This window comes from Papilio machaon, chromosome 23, assembly GCF_912999745.1.
Source record: "Papilio machaon chromosome 23, ilPapMach1.1, whole genome shotgun sequence".
Taxonomy (NCBI): Eukaryota; Metazoa; Arthropoda; class Insecta; order Lepidoptera; family Papilionidae; genus Papilio; species Papilio machaon.
The window spans coordinates 5,073,981-5,100,803 of NC_060008.1; the positions used below are offsets into that span (position 1 = coordinate 5,073,981).

The 26,823-nt window shown below is 36.2% G+C and overlaps 1 protein-coding gene across 1 annotated transcript; it reads left to right on the forward strand.

The window, feature by feature from the left end:
- Nucleotides 1-25,914, forward strand: LOC106713510 (fibrillin-2). The gene is made up of 28 exons (XM_045683645.1): nucleotides 1-221; nucleotides 1,632-1,806; nucleotides 7,361-7,439; nucleotides 9,074-9,205; nucleotides 9,630-9,714; nucleotides 9,918-10,051; nucleotides 10,341-10,464; nucleotides 11,413-11,574; nucleotides 12,324-12,503; nucleotides 12,825-12,974; nucleotides 13,083-13,182; nucleotides 13,905-13,969; nucleotides 14,581-14,709; nucleotides 14,958-15,101; nucleotides 15,542-15,698; nucleotides 15,996-16,804; nucleotides 16,931-17,410; nucleotides 17,581-17,691; nucleotides 17,946-18,122; nucleotides 21,636-21,767; nucleotides 22,324-22,481; nucleotides 23,021-23,116; nucleotides 23,246-23,373; nucleotides 23,580-23,719; nucleotides 24,073-24,217; nucleotides 24,564-24,684; nucleotides 25,151-25,272; nucleotides 25,471-25,914. Exons 1-28 carry the CDS (start codon nucleotides 167-169, stop codon nucleotides 25,634-25,636), a joined length of 4,656 nt encoding a protein of 1,551 aa, XP_045539601.1. The 5' UTR covers nucleotides 1-166; the 3' UTR covers nucleotides 25,637-25,914.
- The last annotated feature ends 909 nt before the right edge of the window (nucleotides 25,915-26,823 follow it).

Consider the following 26,823-nt stretch of genomic DNA (forward strand, 5'->3'; position numbering starts at 1 on the left):
CGCATGCGTCGCTCCTGTCAAATGCGCGCTCTTAAATTATAAGGATTAATGGATTTTTGTAATAAATCATTCAAGAAAGGTCTAATTTGGAAGACAATATGAAGCGATAGTTTTTTTTCTGTTGTTTGTGATAATTATTTTGTACTGTTTATTTGATATTGTGATAATGCAGTGGATCATTTTATGTATTTTCTTTGTGTCCCTTCACAAGGGAATTTCTGGTAAGTTTGATTGTATTTGCGGAATTAAAAGTTTAAACAAAACTTTAATATGTTTTTATTTATAAGGTTTATCAACTTTTATATGACTCTATTTAAACTTAACGTAAGATAAAATAACTTTTTATTTTATAAAATTATGAAATAAGTTACTTTAATTTCTCGTTAAAAACTTTTTTTAATTTTTAACAGTTTAACAGTTTTTTTTTTAATAAATTGAGTTAATAAATAAATGTTACATTTCCAAATCTTGTATAAATTCCCCTGATTTAATTCTCGTTTATTTTCAACGGAAATTACAACAGATGTTTTTGGGATTTTACGATACCCCAATATGCTGTTATCCTGGTATTCCAAACGTTAATCAGATGTTTAAGCTGACTTAATATACTTTAATTAATTTAATTAATTTAATTTACAATACTTAACGTTATAGTTTAAAAAAAATAACTTAGATTTCAATGCAAATTTAAACATTTTTCGCATCTTTACATTACAATAACTTAAATGATGAATTGTCTACGAAGGTGCGGCATTTTTGTTATTTTAGTAAAAACGTTGACAGTTTATAACTTCACTTAGCACACTGTAGTAAGATTGTAATTATTTATAGATATAGTGACTATACTCAGACTATGACTTTAAAATCGCGTCTTTCTTTTTTTTTAATATAAGAGAAGGGGGCAAACGAGCAGCGGGAACACCATGGTGTTCATCGACGCCCATGGACATCTGCAATACTAGAGGAATCGCAAATGCATTGCCGGCCTTTGAGATGGTGATACACACGCTTCTTGAAGGACCCTAAGTCGTACTGTCGTCTTAACAAAATCGTAAATTAAAATTCTAGTTGCGTACTCAGTACACAACTAAACCTAACGTGCTAGTAAGATTACAAAAGAACTATATTAACTACAATACTGCAACAAATACATATAAACGTGCAAAGATAATTTTAACAATAACTCGTTTGAAATGAATGTGTTAATTATGTAAACAAGGGAACGACTAATTCCATAAATAAACTAAATAAACAATTAAATAAACTAGTCTTTGTACGCGACATCGTACGTGCGGATTTAAAAAAAAACATAGTAAACAATTAGCGCTATTTCAGTGCCTTTATCTCAGATGTAGAGCGCAGTCTGGAAGAACACATGCGCTATTTGGCGATTAAGAAATAATAATTTCTTTAGTTTTTGTTGATTTACTCTATTTTAACTTTTTTACTATATTTCTTTACCTTTCAATTGTCATTTCACCAATGGTTAGACTCGGAATGAGCAGCTCCATGTACTCGTAATAGAATTAAAATGTGAAAACCGCCAATTTTTGACTTGAGGGGTGTTGTAAGCTAAGAGACGATATGCATGTTCTAGCGTGTGAATAAACCAAATTCATCGAATTTCACAGCATCCCTTGCTGATCAAATGGCAGAGATGACGCAGCAGTGCTGTGAGCAAGGCACAGCGCACGCGCGGACTCACGGGGGCACTGATTGTCCGTCAGCAGTGCCTCCAGGCGTGCACCCAATGTTCAGTACTCTGTGCACTTACGCTATGGACCAGTGCTGCAAAGAACATTACAAGTGAGTATTAACTGTACCATAGATTCCCAAACTATATCATCTGTAGCTACCAGAGATTCCCAAACTTTTTTTCCTGTTAGAGCGCTTTTAAAATGTTATTTTCGGTGAACGGTTTTTGATGAAATTTGGCATAGATGTAGACCATAGTCCGGAAGAACACATAGGCTACTTATTAAGTATTTTTTTTAATTCCGCGCTGATGGAGTCGAGGTTATATTTCTATGACTTAGTCGTTGATGTGGTCTTTTTGAAAACGTATATAAATTTTATGGCTGACTGGTTGAAATTAAAAAAAATAGAAAACAATTTCAAATTTTGTATTTTAAATTTCGAATCATTAATCAGTATCTCAATCTCTCGCGCGCTGTCAAACTGTCAATACAAGGGATAAGAGAAAAAAGTTTCCTGGCATTTCGACGTTACAGCCAGTTCTTTTTATTTATTATAATCAAATATTTTTTAAAGTAATCGCGTAATATAAATAGTGTAGATTTATCTTATTTAATCTACACTTAGAGGTAATCTAAATGGCCCTTTAATATTTATTTAACTCGTAATAGTTAATAACTCGTTATTAAACTCTAGGTATGGCAACACAGAACTCCAATCAAATATGAATCATACGACACAGTTCAAAACGTTTTAAGTCGTTTATACTATCTTACTTCTTACTAATATTATAAATGCGAATTTTTGGATGGATAAGATGGATGTTTGTTTGAAGGTATTTCCGGAATGGCTCAAGGGATCTTGATGAAATTTGGCACAGATGTAAAACATAGTCTGGAAGAACACATATACTTATTAAGTTTTTTTTAATACCGCGCGGCTGGAGTTGCCGATTACAGCTAGTAAGTTATAAAGGAACGCACATCCATACAAATATTGCTCTTCTCTTAGACGGGTATCTATTTATAATATTGTAAGGTTTTAATGTACACTCGGCGTCACAAAAATCGCACCTCTCTGAGTTTGCGCGAAAAATGGCTAAAATGGCTAGAAACTAATTATATTTATATAAATATTGGTATGTTTGAAATAGGTATTTGAATAGCTTTACATTATTAATAAAAAAGTCATGAAATCATTAAAACATTTATCATTATAGAGCGTCAAAAATAAACACTGTCAAATGCTCGTTAGTAAGGACGCTAGTTACACCACCTAAAAAGGGTATAAAAGAGTCGATCTGGATGAAACATGGGTCAGTCGTAATTTAAACTTTGCAGTGAACACACGTGAACAAGTAACCCAAGTAAGAACAAGTAAAGATGGACACCAGCTCTGAAGAAGCCGCTCAAGTGATTGCCCTATTGCAGTGGGGGATGCGGCAGTGTGACGTTGCTCGACAGTTGAACCTGTCCCGTTTTTCAGTTCGACGGGTGTTCCAACGTTTTCAGCAGACTGGTGGTTATGTTAGAAAACCGGGATCTGGAAGAAAACGGTGCACATCAGAAAGAGATGACCGTTTCATCGTTACGACATCTTTACGAAACCGTTTTACAAATGCTGTTGAGTTGCAACAACAGCTTCGATCAACTCGGTGAACATCTGTGAGTGTTTCTACGATAAGAAGAAGGTTACACGAAAAGAGTTTAACAGCCCATAGACCTGCTAAAGGTCCAAAACTTCCTGCACAGCATCGCAGAGATCGCCTAGAGTTTGCTCGCAATCATTGCGAGTGGACTCTAGAACAGTGGCGGACCGTACTTTTCTCTGATGAGACGAGGGTCTGTCTCTTCTGCAATGACAGACGTAGAAGGGTCTTCAGCAGACAGGGGGAGTGGTTCACACAACCCTGCTTCGAAGAATCCGTCGAATACGGGGGTGGCTCTTGTATGTTTTGGGGCGGCATTTCCGTCGACGGGAAAACAGAACTTGTGTGCGTTTCCCGGACTCGGGGTGGCCGTGGGCAAGGGTCATTAAATGCTGGTCGGTACATTACTGAAATCCTGGAGGAACATGTGGTCCCGTATGCTGGTTATGTCGGTGATGGATTCATGTTAATGCATGATAATGCTCGTTGCCACACCGCGGCTATTGTACGGGATTATTTACAGGAGGTCGATATCCCTGTTATGCATTGGCCAGCACGAAGTCCAGACCTTAACCCAATAGAACATCTCTGGGATGACCTAAAACGGCGCGTGCGAGCTCGAGATCCAGCTCCAACCACTCTTCAAGAGCTCCAAGATGCGGTACTTGAAGAGTGGGAACAAATACCCCAAGAGGCTGTTGCGACCCTTGTAAGGTCCATGAAAGATCGCATGGAAGCCGTTATCAAGGCAAAGGGGGGTAACACTAGGTTTTAAGAACTTTTTTGTGTTTATTAAGTTTTTTTTTAAATTATTAATTTGCAAATTTGTACATACCCTGTCTTTTTCTTTAATTTCTCTTTCGTCTCGTTATAAAAGTAAAATTCAATTAAAATTCCTGAAAGCTAATGAAATTACCTTTCGAATGATACCCTCAAATCACAACATTGCCATTGGCCTGTTGTGTTAAAATAGTATTTAAATTATTTTTTTCGGATGTGAGATTTTTTTGACGCCGAGTGTATAACAACATCGAATTTTTTTTATACGAATAAGATCTTAAAATGCGTGTGCTACCATTTTATAACAATTAACCTATTTACCTGCAACTCATCTTTCATCGCAGCTTTACACCTGGATTTTATACACGTATTTAATGATGTAGGATAAAAATACATTTCAACGTTAAACGCACGAATAGTTTGTTGAAAATTAAACTTTAATGTTTTGAAACATACGTCATATTATCTATTTTATATTGTTAGTTCCTGACAGTGTTAATTGTATCTCTATTATTATTTCAAATCCTAACCACAGTTACCAAACGTCAGCCAGCGCCAAAATGGCCAAAATCAAATAGGCACAAATAAGATAAATATAGATAAGTGTAAATGTTTTATTTTTTTGAATAAAATTTCTTTACATATTGATTAATGTCAAGTGAATTGGTTTCGTAATATTAAGAAAATATACGAAGTTATGAATTGTGAGTTTTTACTATTGTTTCCATTCTTTACATTTTAGTTTGGAATTATGCGGAGACAGTAAATTGCGTTTTTTTTGTACAAAGTTTACTGATTTGCTTATCGGGAGTAGTTATAGGATGGATCTCTAGTGTGTAATAGTTTATAATATTCCTAGATAGATTACAAAGTTACTATGTTCATAGCAGTGACATAAACGAGCTTCTGCGAATACAAATATCTTATATATAAAATTCTCGTGTCACAGTTTTCGTTCCCGTACTCCTCCGAAACGGCTTGACCGATTCTCATGAAATTTTGTGAGCATATTCAGTAGGTCTGAGAATCGGCCAACATCTACTTTTCATACCCCTATTAAGTTTTCTATAACTACGCGCGGACGGAGTCGCGGGCGACAGCTAGTTTTTTATATAATTCAACAATCAAATCTTATTGTAGCATCTGATAATAGTAAGTGTCTCGTTACAGTGAGTATTTAATGAACAAATAGTGGGTATATTAATATAACATGTTTAAAACATCTTTAACAATAAATCAGTCCACCCGTTGACCCCGCCTTTTATTGACGTTCCTTACACTTATAAATATTATAAATTTGGATGTTTGTTTCAAGATATCTCCGGAGCGACTGAACGGATTTTGATGAAATTTTAAACAGATGTAGAAAATAGTCTGAAAGAAGACATAGCCTATTTACTTTTTTTTTAATTCTGCGCGGACGGGATCGCGGGCAAAAGCTGTTAATAATAACAATAAAGCCACTTGTATTTGATATTATAGTTGCCTATATTAGGGAACACAAATAGGTTCACATTGTGAAGTGCATAAACATCGTTTTCATCGTGTGAAGCCACTCTAATCGTTACAAGTACACCTTCATATCTATTTCACACGAGAGTAAAATAATGAGATAGATTAATAGACGCAGTGCAACTATTATATGAACGTATACGCACAGAATTGTTCTGACAGTATTTGTTCTGTCACACAGTTCTGCCCTCGTGTGAAACTACCATAATATTTACAAGTGGGCAATCATGGATTGCTTACAGATGGTCCAAATTATAGATTGTTGATTAAGTTGGTGTGTTAAGTGTTTAATAAATATTTAGATAAATGAAGATACTTCATTTTGATATATGTATGGTATAGTGCGAGAGCGTGTGTGGCTCAGGGTTTAAGCACTTGACTTGCAATCTGCAGATCCTGGGTTCGAATCCTGCCATGTACCAATTTGTTTTTCAATTCTCGATTTACATATGTACATTTATCTGACGTTCTTACGGTGAAGGAACACATCGTGATGCTGCACATATCTGAGAAGAAATTCAAAGATATGTGTGAAGTCAACCAACCCGGACTTGGTTGACTATGGCCTAGTCACCCCTAACTTAGGGTAGGCTCGGAGCCCCTCAATGGGGACATATAGTGAGCTGATGATGGTATAGTGCGACGAATTTATCTGACCCTATGATATTTTAACGGTAATTTGGTTTCCATATGCGGCAATTACTAATTACAGGGGGTGCAGTCAGTTTAGTTTGCATTGATTCTTTTTGTCATTTTTGGATTAAAATTATCTATTGCTTAAAGTGAAATAATATATGCTAAATATGAAATATATCTTACTAATATAATATTATAAATACGTATGTTAAGATGGATGGATGGATGTTTGTTTCACGGTATCTCCGGAACGGCACAACGGATCTGGATAAAATTTGGCACAGGTGTAGAACATAGTCTGGAAGAACACATGGGCTATTTATTATTTTTTATAACTCCGCGCGGAGGGAGTTGCAGGCGGCATAAAAAAAGCAGTTTCTTACCTTTGTCTATTTATAATCGGATTAGGCATAATACAGGATTTAATAAGGCGTGGTCAAAGAACTTTTTTTATGATTAATTTCAGGTCATCAACGAGTAGTTAATTTAAAAAACTACGGCTGATTAATTATTACTATAACGTTCTGGTGACTAAAAGTAATCGAATCCACTACTCAAATTTTATAACCGTTTTAAATCAGAGGTGTCAAACTCAATTTTGCAGAGGGCCATATATTAAATTTTGAATTCGTAGGTACGTAGGGGCCACATTGAAAATAAAAAAAATGAACTGAATTATTATAACATTTTATTTATTAAATTAGAAGCGAATGAAGTCTTAAAAGCCCTAAAAACACGATTCTTCTTTTCGACATGACTGTTCTACATGTTACTAAGAAATCGGTTTAGTTTTTAACTATCTTATTAAGTCTAGGAACCGTTGACTAATGTAATAAATTAGTCGGTACTTAATTATCTTATAATAAACAAGATAAATGAATTTACAAGATAATTAATCACTTTATTCATAATCTTTATAACTTAGTGCTAAGATAAGACTTAGATCTAGTACATCTATATTTTCTAAAAGTCATAAAGTCTAGAAATCTGTTTTAAAAAATGACACAACTTTTGCGTGCGGTTTCAGAGCTGAAATATTGCTTGCAAAGACTATATAGATTTCTAATTTTCTTTTTTTTTCAATTCCAGAAAAAAGGAGGCATGTGAAAGCGGGATAGATATAGCAACGAGAAAGCAAGATTGTAGCTTAACTAAGGATTCCTCAAAGGTAATTATAGTAAAAATCAATATTATTTTAAATATTAGTTGTTTCATGTTTAAGTTGCGAGGTGCAGTGCAATTTTTAAGCAGTTTCAAAGTTTGATCAATGAAGTATATTTAAACTAAAGAGCGGATTTCGCGCTTCCGGACTTCAATCTAAACCTTGTGCTACAAGAATAGCGATTACTAAGCTATACTCATATTTTTATTAGGGAGAGAATATAATGGGACAAGATAAAATTGTAGATTTGTGACAGTTTGATTAAAAAGTGCCTTCTTTCTCTTTCTAACATCATTAAAAATAATGGTTTTGCATTGTATCTTTTTGTTCAAATATTACAAACAGAAAACGAGCAAGCGGCCGGGAATTCGCCGAAATGGCGAAGCGACCGCTGCCCATAGACATTCGCAATTGCAGATGTGTTGCCTACCCTCAATTGACGAAGGAGGAGACGCACAAAAAGATAATATTAAACCTGCCTATGCATCTCCTCCTCCATCAAATCCACCTCCCCTTCCCATCCTTTCCTTATAAGAAAAGGGGTGGGCAGGGAAAGAGGGCTAAAATTAGGCCTCCGTCACCACACTCATCAGACGAAACGCGGAATTACTTCCACTTCAGGTCTGTCTTCTGTGTGGTCGTGGTATTTCACTGAGCGCGGACAATTCGTGCAACTGATGTTGTTGTTGCTAGCGTCTACCACTGTTAAAACTACATATCGACGGCAGAAAGCGGAAATGTCGTATCTCGAAAATTGGTCCAAATAAGTTAACATCTGCAGCATGCTGTAACTAGTAAAAAATCAATGAAGTAGTAAGTTTAAGACATTCCAATTAACGGTATCAAATAACATTTAGATTGATAGAAATAATATGTTCCAAAGTTCAACTTCCTATCTTTTTTAATTTAGGAGTTATGATTTGAAATAGTTTTATGGCTCTGGTGTAAAACTAGATATTTTGAGATACGACAAAATCGCTTTCTTCCGTCGATATTATTGTCTCTGTTTTTTTTAAAGAGAATTTAAGAGATGGCAATATGTGTTAAAACAAATGATACTGCAGTCTAAATACAGTTCAATAACAGATGCAGTAATAGCAGTTTGCGTTTATAGCTTTTTGTGTAGTGTTGACCTAAAATATACAAAGTATCGCCTAACCAAACACTGTGTAAGTGGGTAATTAGGGATCCGTTATCACTTGCACTGATAACGTGTCAGATAGCGGCTTATTGAGATGTATACGAGTTATGTTTGCATTGTTTTATAACATTGGTGTGTTCGCTTCCTTACTTTCTCAAGAGAGCAATTTGAAGCAAGCTGCAAGGCGAATAATTGTCATAAAAATACGTACGTGTTGGACTATAGTGGCACTCCTTATTCGGTTTTCGACTCTCTTTTTAGTAGCAAGCTCTAGTAATCTACAGTGGTAGACGTCAGCAACAGCATCTGTTCAACGAATAGCCCTCTCACCTTGATATACCACGACCATACAGAAGATAAGCGTGAAGTGGAAGCAATTCCGCTTTTCGTCTGATGAGTACGATGACCTAATCTTAAAAGTAAAGGATAGGAAGGGAATGGGAGGAAGGGCTTGATATTGAACTGTCAAAAAGATTGACTGTGATTTAAAACATTACAGAAATGTTGCGATGAGTGTCTCAAGGGTTCAGCTGCGGGTATCTCCCGCGGCGGCAGCGCTTGTATTGTAGACACGCGGGGTCTGAGTGGCGATCAGCTGCTGGCAGGAAACGCTTTCAATACCTGCTGTCAGGTAAGCTCGCAGGAAGCAGGAGATACTGACTGCTGCCAGTTATTCTGATGTTTCAGTATACTGCTCAAACTAAAGACGGAGTGAATGAATAGATTGTATTGGAACTAAAATAATTATGTAATGGATTGATAACAGCAGTGATTTATTTAAAGATTTTGCTGATGAATTAATGATTAATACTTTTTAATTAGATTATTTATTATTTATTTATTTATTTATTTATTTACAACATAATAAAAACCTAAAATAGAACTATGTCCCACAAAATTATATAGATAAGAAATATAGTTCAGACTAACCTCGAATATGTTGGTAAATTCGAGGTAACAAGTGGCAAAATATTCTAAAGATATATTTATAAACTTGTATTTTCTAATATAATATTTTTGTTCTTTACATACCTCATGGTAATCGTGAATTACAGAAATCAGCAAGTAAATCGATGAGAACGGAAACTGTAACACGTCGACCTGGTGATGCTATTGTTACGAGGAAACCTTTAGAAGACGGTAAGATTATTTTAGGATAGTATTAAACACCGCTACTTTAAGGAATTGCAGATGTCTTGATAATCTAATCTGTCAGGTTTATTTGAAACTGTGAACTGTGTATGGCGCTTCAACTGCTGATCGGAAACCACTTCCGTGTAGACCTTTTATCGAGTTTTAATGGACAAAGAATAAAAATATTCAAAGATTAAACTTTGTTCCAGAGCTGACATCAGTTTGTGATGATTTCGCGCCGAACGAACTTTGCGCTCATCACTGCATACCCATACCAGGATCATACAGATGTGAATGTAATCCAGGTTTTAGATTAATGGCTGATAAAAAAAATTGTATGGAGGTAAGTTACATTAGCTGATTTGTTCACTATATTCAGAATTTTGTACAAATTTTAATCTGCGTTATTTATGTCAAGTCCAAAGAGATCTACAAGTTTCTTACTCGCCAAATCCATTACACTTCCTATCTATTTTAGGAATAAAGGACTAGAATTAGACCTTTGAAACACTCACTTCGTAACTTTGAAAACTTCGCACTTGATGATTGTCTTCTTTGTGGTAGTATTGCAGTTTCTATGGGTTCTACCACTTTTAAATTGGTGATAATCTCTTCTGTGTTTATTGTTCTAGGTGGAGAAGAATAGATGCAAGCCACATAATCCGTGCCAACACAAGTGTAATGATAATGGTATCGCTGTTCTTTGTTCCTGCAGACGAGGTTACCAACTCATGGCTGATGGCAAGTCGTGTGAAGGTAAGACTTACATATGCGAAAAAGAAAGAATATATTGTCGTGGAAGTTATTTCTAGTTGTGACGTAAATCATTTTGGAATATTCTAAATTTATAGAACACATAAAATTGTGGTTACAAATGGCCGCCTGGCAGATGTGAAACATCGTGTGTGTACAAGTAATATGCATAAAATATAATATTATTAAAATAATATATATACATATATATGTATACCTCAGTATAGCGTGGCGACCCGTCGCCACACCGTACACTCTACTACACATAAAATATATATATGTATACCTTAGTATAGCGTGGTGACCCGTCGCCACGGCAAGCGTCGCCACGCCAACAATTCGGTTTACAAAGTGATCCTATAGATGTTTCACATCAACAAGAAATATAAATATGAGTTTCCTGATTATAAAACATATTGTTATCTCCCTGACAGCTATATGTTTATATATAAAGGTAGATCCCGCAACAACAATATTTGTGGGGTGCACAAATAGGCCTGGTGAAATACCACGACCACACAGAAGACAGGCCTCAAGTGGAAGTAATTGCGCGTACAGTCTTATGAGTGTGGTACCGGAGAACTAATTTTAGTCCTCTTTCTCTTCCCACCCCTTTTCTTATTAGGAAAGGATGGGAATGGGAAGTGGATTTGGCGGAATAGGGGCCGCATAGGAAGTGGAAATAACCTCTTTCTGTGCGTCCCCTTCTCTGTTAATTAAAGGTAGGCAACACATCTGCATTTGCGGATGTCTATGGGCAACGGTCGCCTCGCTATTGCGGCGAATTCAGGTGGCAGTTTGCTCGTTTGCCACTTTGTGCTATAAAAAAATACATCGATTGAAAACACACAAGAACTAGCAAAGTACTAGAGAGGACAGACATAAATATATAGGATAAATAAGATATAATTAACATTTATAAACATTGTAACTCTTTATCTTTTCGTACAGATATAGATGAATGTCTTCTCAACCCACCCGTGTGTTTGCCAAATACACAATGCGTTAATATACAGGGTTCATACAAATGTATCCTTAAGAAGATAAACAGCGTAGAAAAAGGCCAATGTCCGCCTGGTTTTTCTAGAAATATACTTAACAATGCCTGTGATGGTAAGTGTATGACTAAAAAGCTGTTTTCTAAATTGATTCCTGTATAAAAATAAAACAAAAGCGCCTATTAAATAAAATTTGCAATCTATACCAATTGGCTTTTTTAACTATTCTAATATGGCGTTGATTTTTAAGCGTTTGATAGAGTACTATAGGAGCTAATATAAATCTTGACTTAACTCTATTCTTAAACTTTTTTACTTCATAGACCCCTTCCAAAAATATTCTGAGTTCGTAAACCTCAGGGGTTTTCGTAAACCTGTTCTTTAGGAATCAATGGTTTAGATCAGTGTTTCCCAAGGTGGGGGATATTTGGATTTAGAGGGGGGCAATTCGGAGATTAAAAACTTAGGGCTCCTTACAATGATAGCCAGTGCTAAAAAGTACATTAAAACGTTTTAGAGACAAAAATCCGTTGCATTTAAACTATTTATATGTGTTTTCGTCGTAAAAAATCGTAAAAATTTTATATAAAATTGATCTAGTCAGCCAAAAGTAGTATTTAATTATTTCTCTAACATTGTAAATCGAGAGAAATTTATTTCTAAACAAAATTTATAAGGGGGCAATAGTCATGTTTATCCTGAAAAATGGGACATGGATCCCGAAAAGGTTGGGAAACACTGGTTTAGATCTTCATTTGAAATAGCTTGCATTTATTTATAATGAAGATTTTAGAATCAGTACATTTTAAAGGTGAACTTAATTTTTTGACCATCCTTGACATTTTTACATGTTTTTTTCTATAGATATTAACGAATGTAAGTTATCACAACCACCATGCCCTTCGTACTTATGTGAGAACACAGTAGGTGCTTACAAATGTGGAGGTATTAAAGGGGATCCATCGAATTTACCAAAAAAACATTCAACAACTGAAGATCAATGTCCCCCCGGTTTTAAAAGTAGTGGTAATAATGAATGTGAAGGTAAGTTAAATATATAAATAAATAAAAATTGCATGCGAAAATTATATGAAACAAAAAAATCAAAATATCGGGGATTTAATTTTGTAAAATGAATCTGACAAATTATAAAAATTATTGGTTAATTCTATCCAAGTCAGTTACTGCTCATTGCATATATGTGTCACTTTCTTACACTAACGTTTTATATCTTCCTTCTCTCTCATGTAACGAAAAAGTGCCCGAACATTACGCGTCCTTGGCTGTTCAGTTTCATAATTATTTAGCAAGTTTAGGAAAAAAATATTAACTTTCTTTTAAATTTTAATTCACATTTATTTTCAGATGTGGACGAATGTGTAATTCATAAAGATGATTGTAATCCAATGTCTCAATTCTGTATTAATACAAAAGGTTCATTTTACTGTCAAGATAAAGTTTCAAAGCACTGCCCACCCGGTTTCAAGATCGATCCTGTTACTAATAAGTGTGAAGGTAAAATATTTATGTTGTTATAAAACAATGTATATGCCTCTTTTTCTTACCTTAAAATTATAGTATCTTTCTTCTCTCTCGTGTAACGAAATTTTTGCCTTTTTTTAGATATAAATGAGTGTGAAGAAGAAGAAGATATCTGCAAACCGAATCAAGTGTGTGTTAATTTGCCCGGAGAATATAATTGCAAATCTGTGAAAGAATCGAGGTGAGATTTCATGTTAATGTTTTTGTATTATTCCAAAGTAAAGAAAGTTTTAACTTCGTTAATATGAACATTACATATACTATACTTAAATGTTCTACGTTAATCTATATATATAAAAGAAAGTCGTGTTAGTTACACTATTTATAACTCAAGATAGGTCGAACTGATTTAGCTGAAAATTGATGGGGAGGTAGCTTAAAACTAGGAGACGGACATAGGAACTTTTTTATCTTGTATGCATTTTTTTTATTCCGCGCGGACGGAGTCGCGAGTAAAAGCTAGTATAATATAAAAACTAAAATATACTCATTAAAAGAAGTCCCTTTAGGCAATTTTCTGACGATATTGGCAGCCCACTTTGAATGACTAGACTGATTCTTTGTCCGAGCTGCCAGCTCTTTGGTGATGTCAACTAACCTTTTTTTATAAAAACATATTGATATTTATGTGATGAAACATGGCCATTAAAAGTGACTTAAATTCATTATCCTCTATAAATGGACTGGCTATAAAACGTTGTATCTTGGGCCACTTTGATTAGCGCCATTTTGTCGCTGTTGGTAGCGGTGGTGTGAATTCGAACTAATAATATAGAACTGTCACATTACAACATGTGCGTTTAAATCGAAGCAAAAGCAGTAACTTCCAATTAAGATCAGTGTTTACAATGTCCTTTTTTTGCGAAAGTTTAATATTTTTTTAAAATGTAATTTAATTTTCAGCACCGCCGTAAAACATAAATGTGCCGATGGTTTACGTTACAGCTCCGAGTACCATGGTTGTGTAGGTAAATTAGTATAAATATTTATTACTTTACGTATTTATTTTTAACAAAAAATCCGCAGCTTTCAAAATTCAATGGACTATGTAGCTTTAAATAAAAAATGTTTTTAAACAATATATATCACAGACTAAAAAAACTTGAGAGGTGTGTTGGGACACCCGGATGGAACGAAGTTCCTTTCAATTAATTAGTGAAGGAATCAATGTTTATTCTATGAATAAAAAACTTAAGTCTTCACAAGAAGTACATTTTATTTCTATGAATTTTCGTTATATATTGTCACGTCGTTGCCATGGTGAAGTAGCGCTCATTCGTCGTTAACATACTTACTATAGCAAAAAGTGTCGTGACAACTTTTCGTAAGAATTTTTTCCGACTAGCCCCCTTTCACAACGCGCGATAAGGAACTTCGTTCCAATCGTTCCAATAATTTAAAAAGTATTAACACGTACAGATATAAAAAAATAAACCCTTCGTACAAAGTAAGTAGCAAGTATAAAAACTTATAAAACAAAAAACGTCGTCTTTAATTTAAGATTGACAAAATCCTAAATTTTGTAATGTTAAATCTTAAAAAAAACATATAGATTTACCTAAATAATTATATTTGTTAGATATTGATGAATGCGCGGAAGGTATACACATCTGCGACCAGTACCAGACCTGTCACAATACTTTCGGTAGTCATGAATGTCACTGTAATGTCGGTTTTGAACTGGACACAACGACTGGCGCTTGTGTAGGTAAGTAACAAAGGTTTATTGTCACTTATTTCAAAGTTAAACTAATTATAAACATTATCAGTTTTTAATCTAGCTTTTATTTTAACAAATTTTGTCAAATACCTTTGTCAAAAATTTGTTTAATGACCCTGAAATCATTTCTGTTAAAAGATTAATAACTACTAATTTTTTAAATATTACCATATAGAGACTAGGCATCGATATAAGTCACAAATAACTGGAATTTAGGTACTTTTGGTTTATTCCAGATATAAATGAATGTGCTACTGAACAAAATGACTGCATCGCTCAGTCCCAGCGCTGTGATAACACGGTGGGCTCTTATCTCTGCGTGAGGTTCATATCTTGTGGCACCGGGTATATATTACATCACTCGTCAAGCAAATGTGAAGGTAGGTAACAATAAACATACATAATTACAATTAAAGGTAGAGGAAGACTGAAGAAAATATGAATGGATTGTGTGAAAGAAGATATCCTAAGGAATGGAGAGAATTAAGATATGACGGTTGGTAGAGATGTATGGAAGAGTAGCAGAAACTGTGCTGACACTCCCTAGGTAAAAGGTGCAGGATTATTATGAATTTCAGAAAGTTAGGACAAGGCTAGCAGTCAAACAAACCAAACTTAATAGTTGAGTTAATACTGCTAATGGTCTCTTAGGATAAACCTAAATATAGTAGACTATTCCTGTTAGAACATGATGACGATAACGCAAATAGAAACATAACTTCATAAACCTCCTTATAAATAGGTTACCTTTCCATGGTAAAAAAGCAATAAATAGGTTTTTGTTATCAAAAGACTATGAAGGATAATTTATTCACTTTAGATATTGACGAGTGTGCTCTGGGTACTCACAACTGTGGCCGCGCCGGCCCTGAGTACCGTTGTCACAACATCCCTGGCTCCTTCCGTTGTGTGCGACGAGCTACCACTACTACATCAACAGCTGCACCTGAATATGAATACGAGTATTATGACTCTGAGTACGTAACATTATTTTACAATGTTATTATCTTTACTTGAGAGACTGATTTTGACATATGCTTCTTTGTTTTCTGCTTGTGTGTTAGAACGGATTTTGTTGTAATTAGATTGAAGAGCAAAGCAAGAGGTTACCTAACTACTAGACAAGTCATGTATAAATATATGTATAAAAACAGTCAGATATTATCTTTGTCAGTAAGTCAGTTATGTATTTTAGTCGTTTTTAAAGCCTAGTTAATTAATAGTTTGTAATATTTGCGTAGGATTTCTATTTTGATTTATTTGAAATGTTTCAGAGAGGAAATTGTAGACGAAAACAAAAATAGTTCCAACTCCAGTCCTGACAATAAATCAACACTAGATAAAACATTAACAACTGCAGCGAATTCAACCGCTGGTGAACCTCCTAAAGAAACCACAACTCCTAAATCTCCTGAAATAAAGACTACGTTACATCCAGATATTGATATAGATAAACCTGCAGAAATACCAATTGACCATACTCAAGAGGAAGATCTGAAAAATAATGTTTATACTATAGACAATGACAAAAATGTCGTATCTAATTCAGAGCCATCACAACCTGATATCACAAAAGAGTCTATACCAACATCAAGTGAATCAATATACAGAATTGAATACACACCAACGGAACCCCCGAAAAAAGCTGAAACGTTTACCCCAATTCCTTCCGAACCATCTAAATCTACGGATGCTGAAGATGAAATTTCTTACATTCCGATTGACGAAAGACCAGAAGGACCAAAACGAACAGAGAATACGGAACAACCTGGACCTAAATATGATTTAGATCCAATAAATAAATTACCAGCTGAGTTACCACACAGTAAACCATTAGATCCAAAAGAAAACGAAATAGATACTTATGAAACAGTAACAAAATCTGTAACACAACCTACATCTCCTCAAGTTGTGTTTGTTGAAGTGGGCAAAGATACAGCAACAGTTAGAGGTGAACAAACTCCGGATGGATCAGTAGTTGTTGACACTAATGAAGTACCAACAAACGAATGGACCAAGATAAACGCCAAGCCAATCGACTGCCAGTTTGGCTTCGAAAGAGACGCATATGGTGCTTGTTATGGTAAGACAACAGAATAATATTTAGTTACTAAGATAACTTAGAAAATTTCACTAATAATTTCACGCTTTTGTCATACAATTGAAGTGCATTATCGCGACCTAAAATCCGAGTGTTTTTTTCCTGTAGATATTGATGAATGTGCCACAAATCGTCACATCTGCTCCGGTCTAACGGAAATTTGTCGGAATACCATGGGAGGGTACCTATGCGATTGCGCTGCCGGATTCCGGAGAGATTTAGCTTCGGGAACCTGCGTATTTATTACTTGGTCTACCTCAATATCGACACCTACTACGACATCAACTACAACTACGATGACACCACCTCCTCCTCCACCACCACCACCTACATTACCCCCAATGCCACCTCCAACTTTACCACCAACACCACCCCCAACTTCACCATCAACACCTCCACCTACAATGCCGACAACTCCTTCATCAACAACTCCTTCATCAACAACTCCTTCATCAACAACTCCTCCACCAACGCCTCCTCCAACAGTGCCAACAACACTTCCGCCAACGCCTCCCCCAACATCGCCAACAACTCCCCCTCCAACACCTCCTCCCACATCACCACCTTCTCCGCCAACAACTGAACGAAGTAAGTCACAACCATTATTTGTATTATGAGGTTAACGTGCGAACTCAATTTATGACAGTTCGTATTTGTGTGTATGTGGATACCAGTAGAATTATTTCTGATGAAATTTAATATTTGTTATCTAGATATTTTATCGATTTTATACTAGTTACATTTATTTTTATCCACAGAAATTTTCTGGGGCTATCCGGAATACCGACCATTTACAACGAGGCCGTTTAAATCGAGAAACATCTGTGAAATGGGATATCATTTCAACACAAACACTGGGACATGTGAAGGCAAGTAATTTGTTTATCTAATAATTTTAATTGAAATACTAAGTTATTGTAATAAAGTAATTAGATAAAGAGTTTAAAAGTTAACAAAAATCATAGAAAAGGTAAGTAAAAGAAACACAACAGAAAAGAAAAAATGCAAAACTCAAAAAGGTTTAAAAAGGTTAGGCCTAGAAAGAGATGGATTGCATTAAAGGGGGCGATGAAGAATCGAGATGATAAGGAGATAATGAAATTTATTATCATTTCTGATACAGATATAAACGAATGTACAAACGGACAAGCAAACTGTGCAGCAGTAGAGATATGTGTAAACACTGAAGGAGGTTATCGATGTGAATGTCCACCCAACTGGGAATTAGATAGTAGAAGACAACGTTGCGTTCCCATTAGAAACAACCAACATTTCCCACAAGGATATGGTAATGAACCAAGTAAGTAACAGACACAGTAATGAAGTTACATTCAAAACGAGACAAAAACTAGAAATAGTAATTAAGATCCTGTAGAAGGTAGCCATTGTTACCGTAAATTTTGTAGTTTTGTTGACATTGGTAATGTAAAATTCTTGATAAATAGACACTTAGTTAATGTTATCAAAGTGTAAGGTTAAAATAAATGTACCAATAATTGATAGTTTGGGATTTGATTCCTAATAATATATATAATAATTTCATAAATGCGATTTACACATAAAATATTAGAAGAACTATCTATTTTTTATCTAATATTTAAATATATACTTAGTTTTTATTATTGTAATGTCTGGGATGTGTGAGTGAAACGACGGTTGGTTTTGGACTAATTTATTCACACATAATGTGACGGTACATTATATTAGACTACCCACATTATAGCCATACACTACACCATCTCCCCCTTAAAAAAAAAATTGCAAAAATCCATATTAAACTACATCTACAAAATCTCAAAAAGAATAGTATAGAATAAACATTGTCAGCCACTCACATGGATAATTACAAATTAAATATTAAAAGTCGAGTCAAACATCAAAACGTCCAAGGAATGTATATGATGCAGCTAAATTATTAATGAATTTTAATACCAAAAGTATGATTACAATATTCATCCCACTTAGAACTTTGAAACACTAACAAAAATAATTTAGTTACAATTTAAAAAAAAAAACAAGGAATAATACAATCTATTTTCTTCACTTAAAACCAAATATGTCATACAGTTGAATCGAGAAATGACAAACATTTTCCAAAGATTAAAACAATAACACCTTTAAACAACCTTTATACAAACTTTATACAAAAAAAAACGAAGACGACCTGGCCTTTGCCAGTTCGTCCATAAACGCCTAAAGTAATGGCGCGCCCGGTGTCCCGGTCCACTCTCACCAAAACCAAGAGGCCACAGGTAACCCAACGCCTCGGTTGTCACCCTTGTGACAGCGTCACGTTGCCTACAGCTACGAGATGTACTCCACCATCTCTTCCTCGGCAGAGCCGCGTCGCCTATAGCGACCTGACGTACCCTACCAATTTGTCCTCAACAGTGCCACTTCGCCCACAGCTACCCATGTGCACTACCTACTCTGCCTTCCCCGCAGAGTTATGTCGCCTACCGCGACCTGGAGACCTCTGCCACCTCTTGCACAGCAGATCCACGTCGTCTACCGCGACCAGAGTGATCTCTCACTTCTGCCTGTCCAGAAGAGCCATGTCGCCTACCGCGACCAGGAGGCTATCTGCCACCCTTTCCTTGTCAGAGCCACGTTACCTACAGCAACGAGCGAGCCCTGTCAGCTCTGCCTTCACCGCAGAGTCATGTCACCTACCGCGACCAGGTGACCATCTGTCACCTCTTCCACAACAGAGCCACGTCGCCTATCGCGACCAGTGTGCTCTCTCACTTCTGCCTTCTCCGCAGAGTCATGTCGCCTACCGCGACCGAGCTACCTATATCACCTCTTCCTTAGCAGAGCCACATCGCCTACAGCGACCAGTGAGCACTGCTTTCTCTGCCTTTTCTCAGAGTTACGTCGCATACCGCGATCAGGTCACCATTGCTACCTCTTCTTCGACAGAGCCATGTTGCCTACAGCAACAGGGTGTGCTCTGTCGCCTGTGCCTCAAGAGGGCCACATCGCCTATCGCAACTGTGTATGACCTGCCTCCGCAGAACCATGTTGCCCAGTGACCTCGTATGTATCACCGCAACCCCCTGTAAAACATATCACCAAGAACGACCTGATCTACACGGCTGACATATACATAGTTAAATACACAACCATATTCAAAATTTATAATTACCACTTTACTAAAATAACATAAAACTATCCGTTTCTCAAACCTACGGTGTTTCAACACGAACGGTAACAGACGACATTTGCCGAAACTCGGTGATGTTTTATAACAAAACCTATAGCATCATTTTTAAAAGTTACAACAATTAACAATAACTTTAATTATCTCATAACAACAGTAATTTCTAAAAGTATATTAACACAAAACATTTTATTTTTGTAAGATTCGTTAGTAAACACGTCTATTGACGCGGCTGTCTCGCTCCCACGCAAGTCAAATGCAACGCGACCGTCTCGCTCGCACTCACACTTTGCGCAATTGCATTATACATCGTCACGAAACGTCATCTTTGAATTCCACCGTTATATTTTTTTACATTGTATGATCCAAAATATCTACTGAAAACTGAAAATACAAATTACATGAAATAATTAACGCAAATATTTACATAACCTTTACATTACCGAGATTATCCACCTTTTAACAATTTTGACAATACGTAATTACTCTCACTTAATATTTAAGAATCTAAAAATTCACTAAAATCTTACTAAAAAAAACTAAACTATTCACAATTTTTACTGTACTCAGTACACTAACCCGTTGGGCCACATGCCCCACTTATTGCACCCGTGTGCTAAACGCGAACATTATTGTCAGCGGGTTTCTCCTTCCCGCATCGCCTGCAAGCGCTCCACCGCCGCCACAGCACAAGCCTTCTGCCCACTGCTTCTGGCCGCCTGCGCCCTGCCTGAGTCTCTGAGCCGACGCCGCCTGCTAGCCGGCTCTCCCGGCTGCCTCCGCCGTGCGCCCGGCCGTCATCGACACAACCACCGTCTCCACCGCCCTCTTTGCGATGAAACAAGGGTTCCACGAATCTCCACATCCTTTCTCGTAGTCTGGTGTTCCCGACGTCGTGATGCACAAAGATCTCATCACAGCACCCAAATCGTTGTCCGGATATGCGTGGCAATGTTTACGTAACGTTACGTTGCGCAAAATGCATTTCTAGCTAAATAAACATTGTCGTCCACTTCTTACGCTGATTCACGCCCTCCTCGCGAAACTTTATACGGGTTCACTGATATTAAAAAAAAAAATCCTCGTCGCCAGTGTAATGTCTGGGATGTGTGAGTGAAACGACGGTTGGTTTTGGACTAATTTATTCACACATAATGTGACGGTACATTATATTAGACTACCCACATTATAGCCATACACTACAATTATCACATTAGTTTAAGAGTTAGTATTGCTTAGGAATTCACGTATTATAAGACATTTCACGTGTTAGAGCGTCGGTGGCTCAGGGGTTAAGTACTTGACTTGCAATCTGCAGGTCCTGGGTTCGAATCCCGCCGTGTACCAATATTTTTTCGATTCTCGATTTACATATATACATTTATCCGATGTTCTTACGGTCAAGGAAAACATCGTGATGCTGCACATATCTGAGAAGAAATTCAATGATATATGTGAAGTCAACCTGCAATTGGCTGTGGTTGACTATGTCCTAGTCACCCCTAACTTGGGGTAGGCTCCGAGCCCCTCAGTGGTGATAGATAGTGAGCTGATGATGAGGGCTTTGAATAAAGTGAACACTTTTTCATATCATGTTAAGACATTTATTTAGTATTACTTTAAATGTTACTACATTTTGTTTGTTTGTAGCGTATAATGCAGTTGGTCCTATACATTATGGTACAACAGGTAGACCATCGAAACCAGAAGTGAATGTTGTAGAGGACAGGGTAAATAAGTGTCCTGCAGGGTACGAACTTGGAGATGATAATTTATGTCATGGTAAGATGTTTAATGAAATAATATAGTATATTGTATTTCAGATATAAAATTATGTGAAGTTGTACCGTAAAGTTACCGTTTTACTTGATATCAAAATATTAGGATAGCACATAAAATGTTACAAAATGAAAAATTTCTTAGGATTCTAGAAGAGAGCTTACTTTTTCTTTATGTTTCGCGCTTTTACCCTTCTCTCCATCTTCAAGGAATTAAAAACAACTTAGTATTGTTATAGCTTATATGTTCTTCCAGATTATGTTCTACATCTATGCCAAATTTCAGCGAGATCGGTTGAGTAGTTCTGGTAATATCGTCTCAAAAACATCCATACAAACATCGAAATATTCGCATTATAATATGAGTAGGATAAAGTAATTAATTCCTTTGGCCTAATTATACCAGTAAAAACCCCTTGTCAATCTTATGACTGGGTTTAGACTGATGAGATATAATATTGACACTTATTGTTTCTGTTTTTTTAAAAAAAAAATAAACGGGACGATGTGATTATAACTGCAGTCGAAACCCAGATTAATGTAATTATTAATACTTCTAGATGTAGACGAATGTCTAACTGGTGAAGCTAAGTGCGGGTTTATGCAGTTATGTACAAACCTACCTGGTGGGTATACCTGCAGCTGTCCAACAGGGTATACTCTGGTGGGTGACCATGAGTGCGAGGATGTTGATGAATGTGCAGTGGCTGGTAGTATTGTGAGTATCTCGTCAACTCTTACACGTCCCCGTAAAACTGGAGCGTTGTTAGAGATCACCCCGCTTAACTGTGGGTTTCTGAGTGTTTTAAAACATATTATTGTCTCTGTTTTGTTAAAGATAATGTTTTATACTGAGATTTTGGTCTTAGAAACCAACGGTTAGTCAACAACAATAGCCCAGAGTTAGTTGACTTCACAAATATCTATGGATTCCTTCGCAGATTTTTTCATTTGAAATTTGGGATTCGAAATCCAATGATTTTTACCATGTACTAATACATGGAGGAGATCGAACCCAGACATCTAGGTTACAAATCTGACATTTAACTGAAATGTGAACATATTTAAGTGACCTTCTAGAATTTATATATATTGAATCAGATTACTTGTAGTCTAGAAAGGCAATAACAGGATTTTCTACGTTCCACATTGGCTGTCCTGCTTTTGTATATTTTTTGGAATTCATACAGTCACTTATGATCATGTATAATTATTACCTTATACGTTTGTTTTTCATCCATACACCTTCGTTTCCAGCCTGTCTGTTCACAGGACGCCGACTGTATTAACACGTTAGGATCATATCAGTGTCGGTGCCATTCTGGGTTCAGGGCAGCACCTCGTAATGATAAGGTACGTAATAAGTATTGGTTACCAAGGAATTTTCACCATCAACCATTAGATACACAAATCACAGTTTGCTGTAGACTGACTTTAATACTACTACCGTCTATTCTACAGCATCTTTAAATCTCCTACTAGGTGTGCATAGACGTGGATGAGTGTGTGGAGAACAGAGCGGGGTCGTTGTGCCAGCAGCGCTGCAACAATGTGTGGGGAGGTTATCGCTGCTCGTGTCATCGCGGGTACCGACTTAGCCACGACAACAGGTACAAGAGTTGCAGCTAAAACTTTCATAATCATCAGATTAGGCTACTACCGAAGTTATTTTCTTAAATTCATGTACTTAGCTGATTCAGTGTATTTAAATTCCAAGGTTACCTTCTGGCGACTGAATAATTGGTGTTCTTTCTCAGAGTGTTTTTGGTGATAAATTAGCCATGTTTTTGGTTTTTAATTAACAATGTTATTTCAGTTCATGTACCGATGTGGATGAATGTGTGGAATTCAAGACTAGACATCTCTGTGATGGAAAATGTCTGAATGAGCCGGGTTCCTATCGCTGTTCCTGTCCTAAAGGTTACAGACTGTCTGAAGATAAAAGGAGCTGTATTGGTAGGATTTTCCACATCATTATAACTTATAACCATGTTTCTAATTATAAGCACAACTAGCTCGACTAGTATTTCTCACAGAAGACATTTCTGAAGATATTCAAGTGTTCAGCATTTCTTTTTATAAGTAACACCTAATTCTTGATTTGTAAAATTCTTATTCACAGCAAACGAACTCATTTTGGGAAGTAGTAATTTTTAGGCAAAGGCGTTTGACTCCGTTAACAGATTTTGGTAAAATACAACCTACAAGTAATATCTAACCACGGCAATATTTCTGACTAAAAATCTTTCCAAGAATACATGATTTTCAAGAATACAGAGCGGTATAGATGATATAAATAATATTTTTAGACATTGATGAGTGTGAGACTGGTGAGGCGCCATGTGCACAAAGCAGCCCGTATGCTGTCACCAGCGACATCTGCGTCAACATGCGCGGTGGATATCACTGCCATCGCATCATCTGCCCTCCTGGGTACAAGATTGAGAGCAGGCAGTATGTATATAGTCCTATCTTCTTTAGCATCAAAGCAGAAGACCTATGTCTACAGAGTGAGTAGTAAGAGGCGTCAGTGGCTCAGGAGTTAAATATTTGCAGGTCTTGGATTCGAATCCTGCCACGTGCCAATGTGTTTTTCTATTTACATATGTATATTTTTCCAACATTCTTACGACGAAAGACCTGCACATACCTGCAAAGATATGTGAGAATTCAATCCGGATTGGGCCAGGGTAGGCTTCGAGACCATCAGTAGGGACTATAGTAAACTGATGATGATGACTGAATAAGTAGACTTGTCAGTGTTTACGTCATATTGTATGATATATAAAATATTTTTCAGTCGCTGCACTAAGATAGATGCCACATGCGCACCTTCTGACCGCAATTGTACACATCAACCTTCAACTTACTCCTATAACTTTATTACTTTCGTATCAAAGCTGTACATTCCTGATCCAAGTGTAAGTATTATTTATAGCAAAACTAGCTGACGCCCGCGACTCCGTCCGCGCGCAGTTAAAAAAATAAATAAATGGGGGGGGGGGGGGTTATGAAAAAAAGATGTTGTCCGATTCTCAGATCTACTGAATATGCTCACAAAATTTCATGAGAATCGGTCAAGCCGTTTCGGAGAAGTTCAAGTTCGAACCCCGTGACACGAGAATTTTATATATTAGATATTCACATTGTATCTTACTTATATTATAAATGCGATGGATGGATGGATGGATGGATGTTTGTTTGAAGGTATCTCCGGAACGGTTCAACGGATCTTGATGAAATTTGTCACATATGTAGAACATAGTCTGGAAGGACACATAGGCTACTTATTACGTATTTTTTTTTATTTCCGCCTGCACGTATTTGCGAATGACAACTAGTTGAATTATATTGGAGTTACCATTTTAATGTGACCTTTGTTACCAGGTGGATTTATTCACAATGAAAGGTCCAGTCTGGCCAACAGCTAGGATGAGGTTCGAACTCAAATTAGTTGAGGTGAATGCTCCTCCGACTGTCAAAGAACGAGCTGATATAAATTCTTTCATGTGAGTGTAATAATTTTTAATTTTAGACTAGAATTTAGACTTTCAGAGGCATCGTGTCTTAATGTTATAAGACAGAGACGAGAGATACATATTTTTAAGGAAGGAAAGATACAATGTCGTAATTTGGTGAAAATTATAGACTAAGAGCCAGCACTTTTAACGTACTTCCTTATTACTATTATAAAACATATCTTACAGGCTGCTGCAAAGAGGTAACAATCAAGGTGTTATAACTCTGGTTAAATCTCTAGAAGGACCACAGAGTATCGAACTAGAATTGTCTATGGAACTCTATAATAGAGGTCAATTCGCTGGAATAGCTGTCGCTAAACTGTACATATATGTTTCTGAATATGAATTCTAAATGTATTACCTTAAGGTTCATTATTAAATAAAAGTATTAAAGTAATAAGTGACTTATAAGATATACATCGTTAAGGATGCCATACACGGGCATCTTTAAATAGTCTGCTTATTTTAACGATAGAAAACTGTAGTACGTGTATTAAATACTGCAACTTTCAACTACTTGAAGGTGTCCGTGTACATTAGATATTATGTTTTCTATTGAAAACTTGTAGTAATTTTCTGAATGAGATTTTTTTTAAAATATATTTTTCGTATAAACATTTTTTATGCTTGAATATATTTTTTACGATTGGTATCTCGATATCGTTTCTTTTTTATTATTAAAAAAATACAAAACTGATTTTTACATTTTTTTTTTACCTTTATTGACCTTGATACACCTTAATTAATATTTTCCTTTCTAGTAATAATTTCGTCGATAAGAGTGTCGGTGGCTCAGAGGTTAAGCACTTGACTTTCATTCAATATGCGGGTCATGGGTTCGAATCCCGCCCTGTACCAATGTGTTTTTAGATTCTCAATTTAAATATGTAAATTTATCCGACGTTCTTAAGATGAAAGAAAACATCGTGATGCTGCACATATCTGAGAAGAAATTCAATGATATATGTGAAGTCAACCCGCACTTGACCAGCGTTGACTATGTCCTAGTCACCCCTAACTTAGTGTAGGCTCCGAGCCCCTTGACAGGGACGTATAGTGAGCTGATGATGATGATAGTGGAATAATTTACAACAAAAAAAGTTGTGTATAATTGATGTACGAAAAAAAAACGAGTGTTAGTTTTTTTTTTATTTAATTTAGAAGACAATAATATAATTATTTGTAATCTAATAATACATTTGTACTTTGAATGCTATAAACAATAATTTTTTTACTTGCGTGGCTATTTCTATAATAAAATAAACACGTCTCAAAAATCCATTCATAAATCACTTTCTTGTATCACAGACTAGTATTTAAATTATTCAAACTTTCGTGAGACATTATCACTAAATTATATAGAAACGGCTAAAACACTCACGTATATATATCCGGTGTCGGCACCGACTAGTTTCGAGCCCTTCGGGGGACCTTCATCAGGGTTAGTGGGACTGGTATTATTTCGCGGTCGCGGCCCGTCGCTCACTGCACCACTCACCCTGATGAAGGGCCCCCGAAGGGCTCGAAACTAGTCGGTGA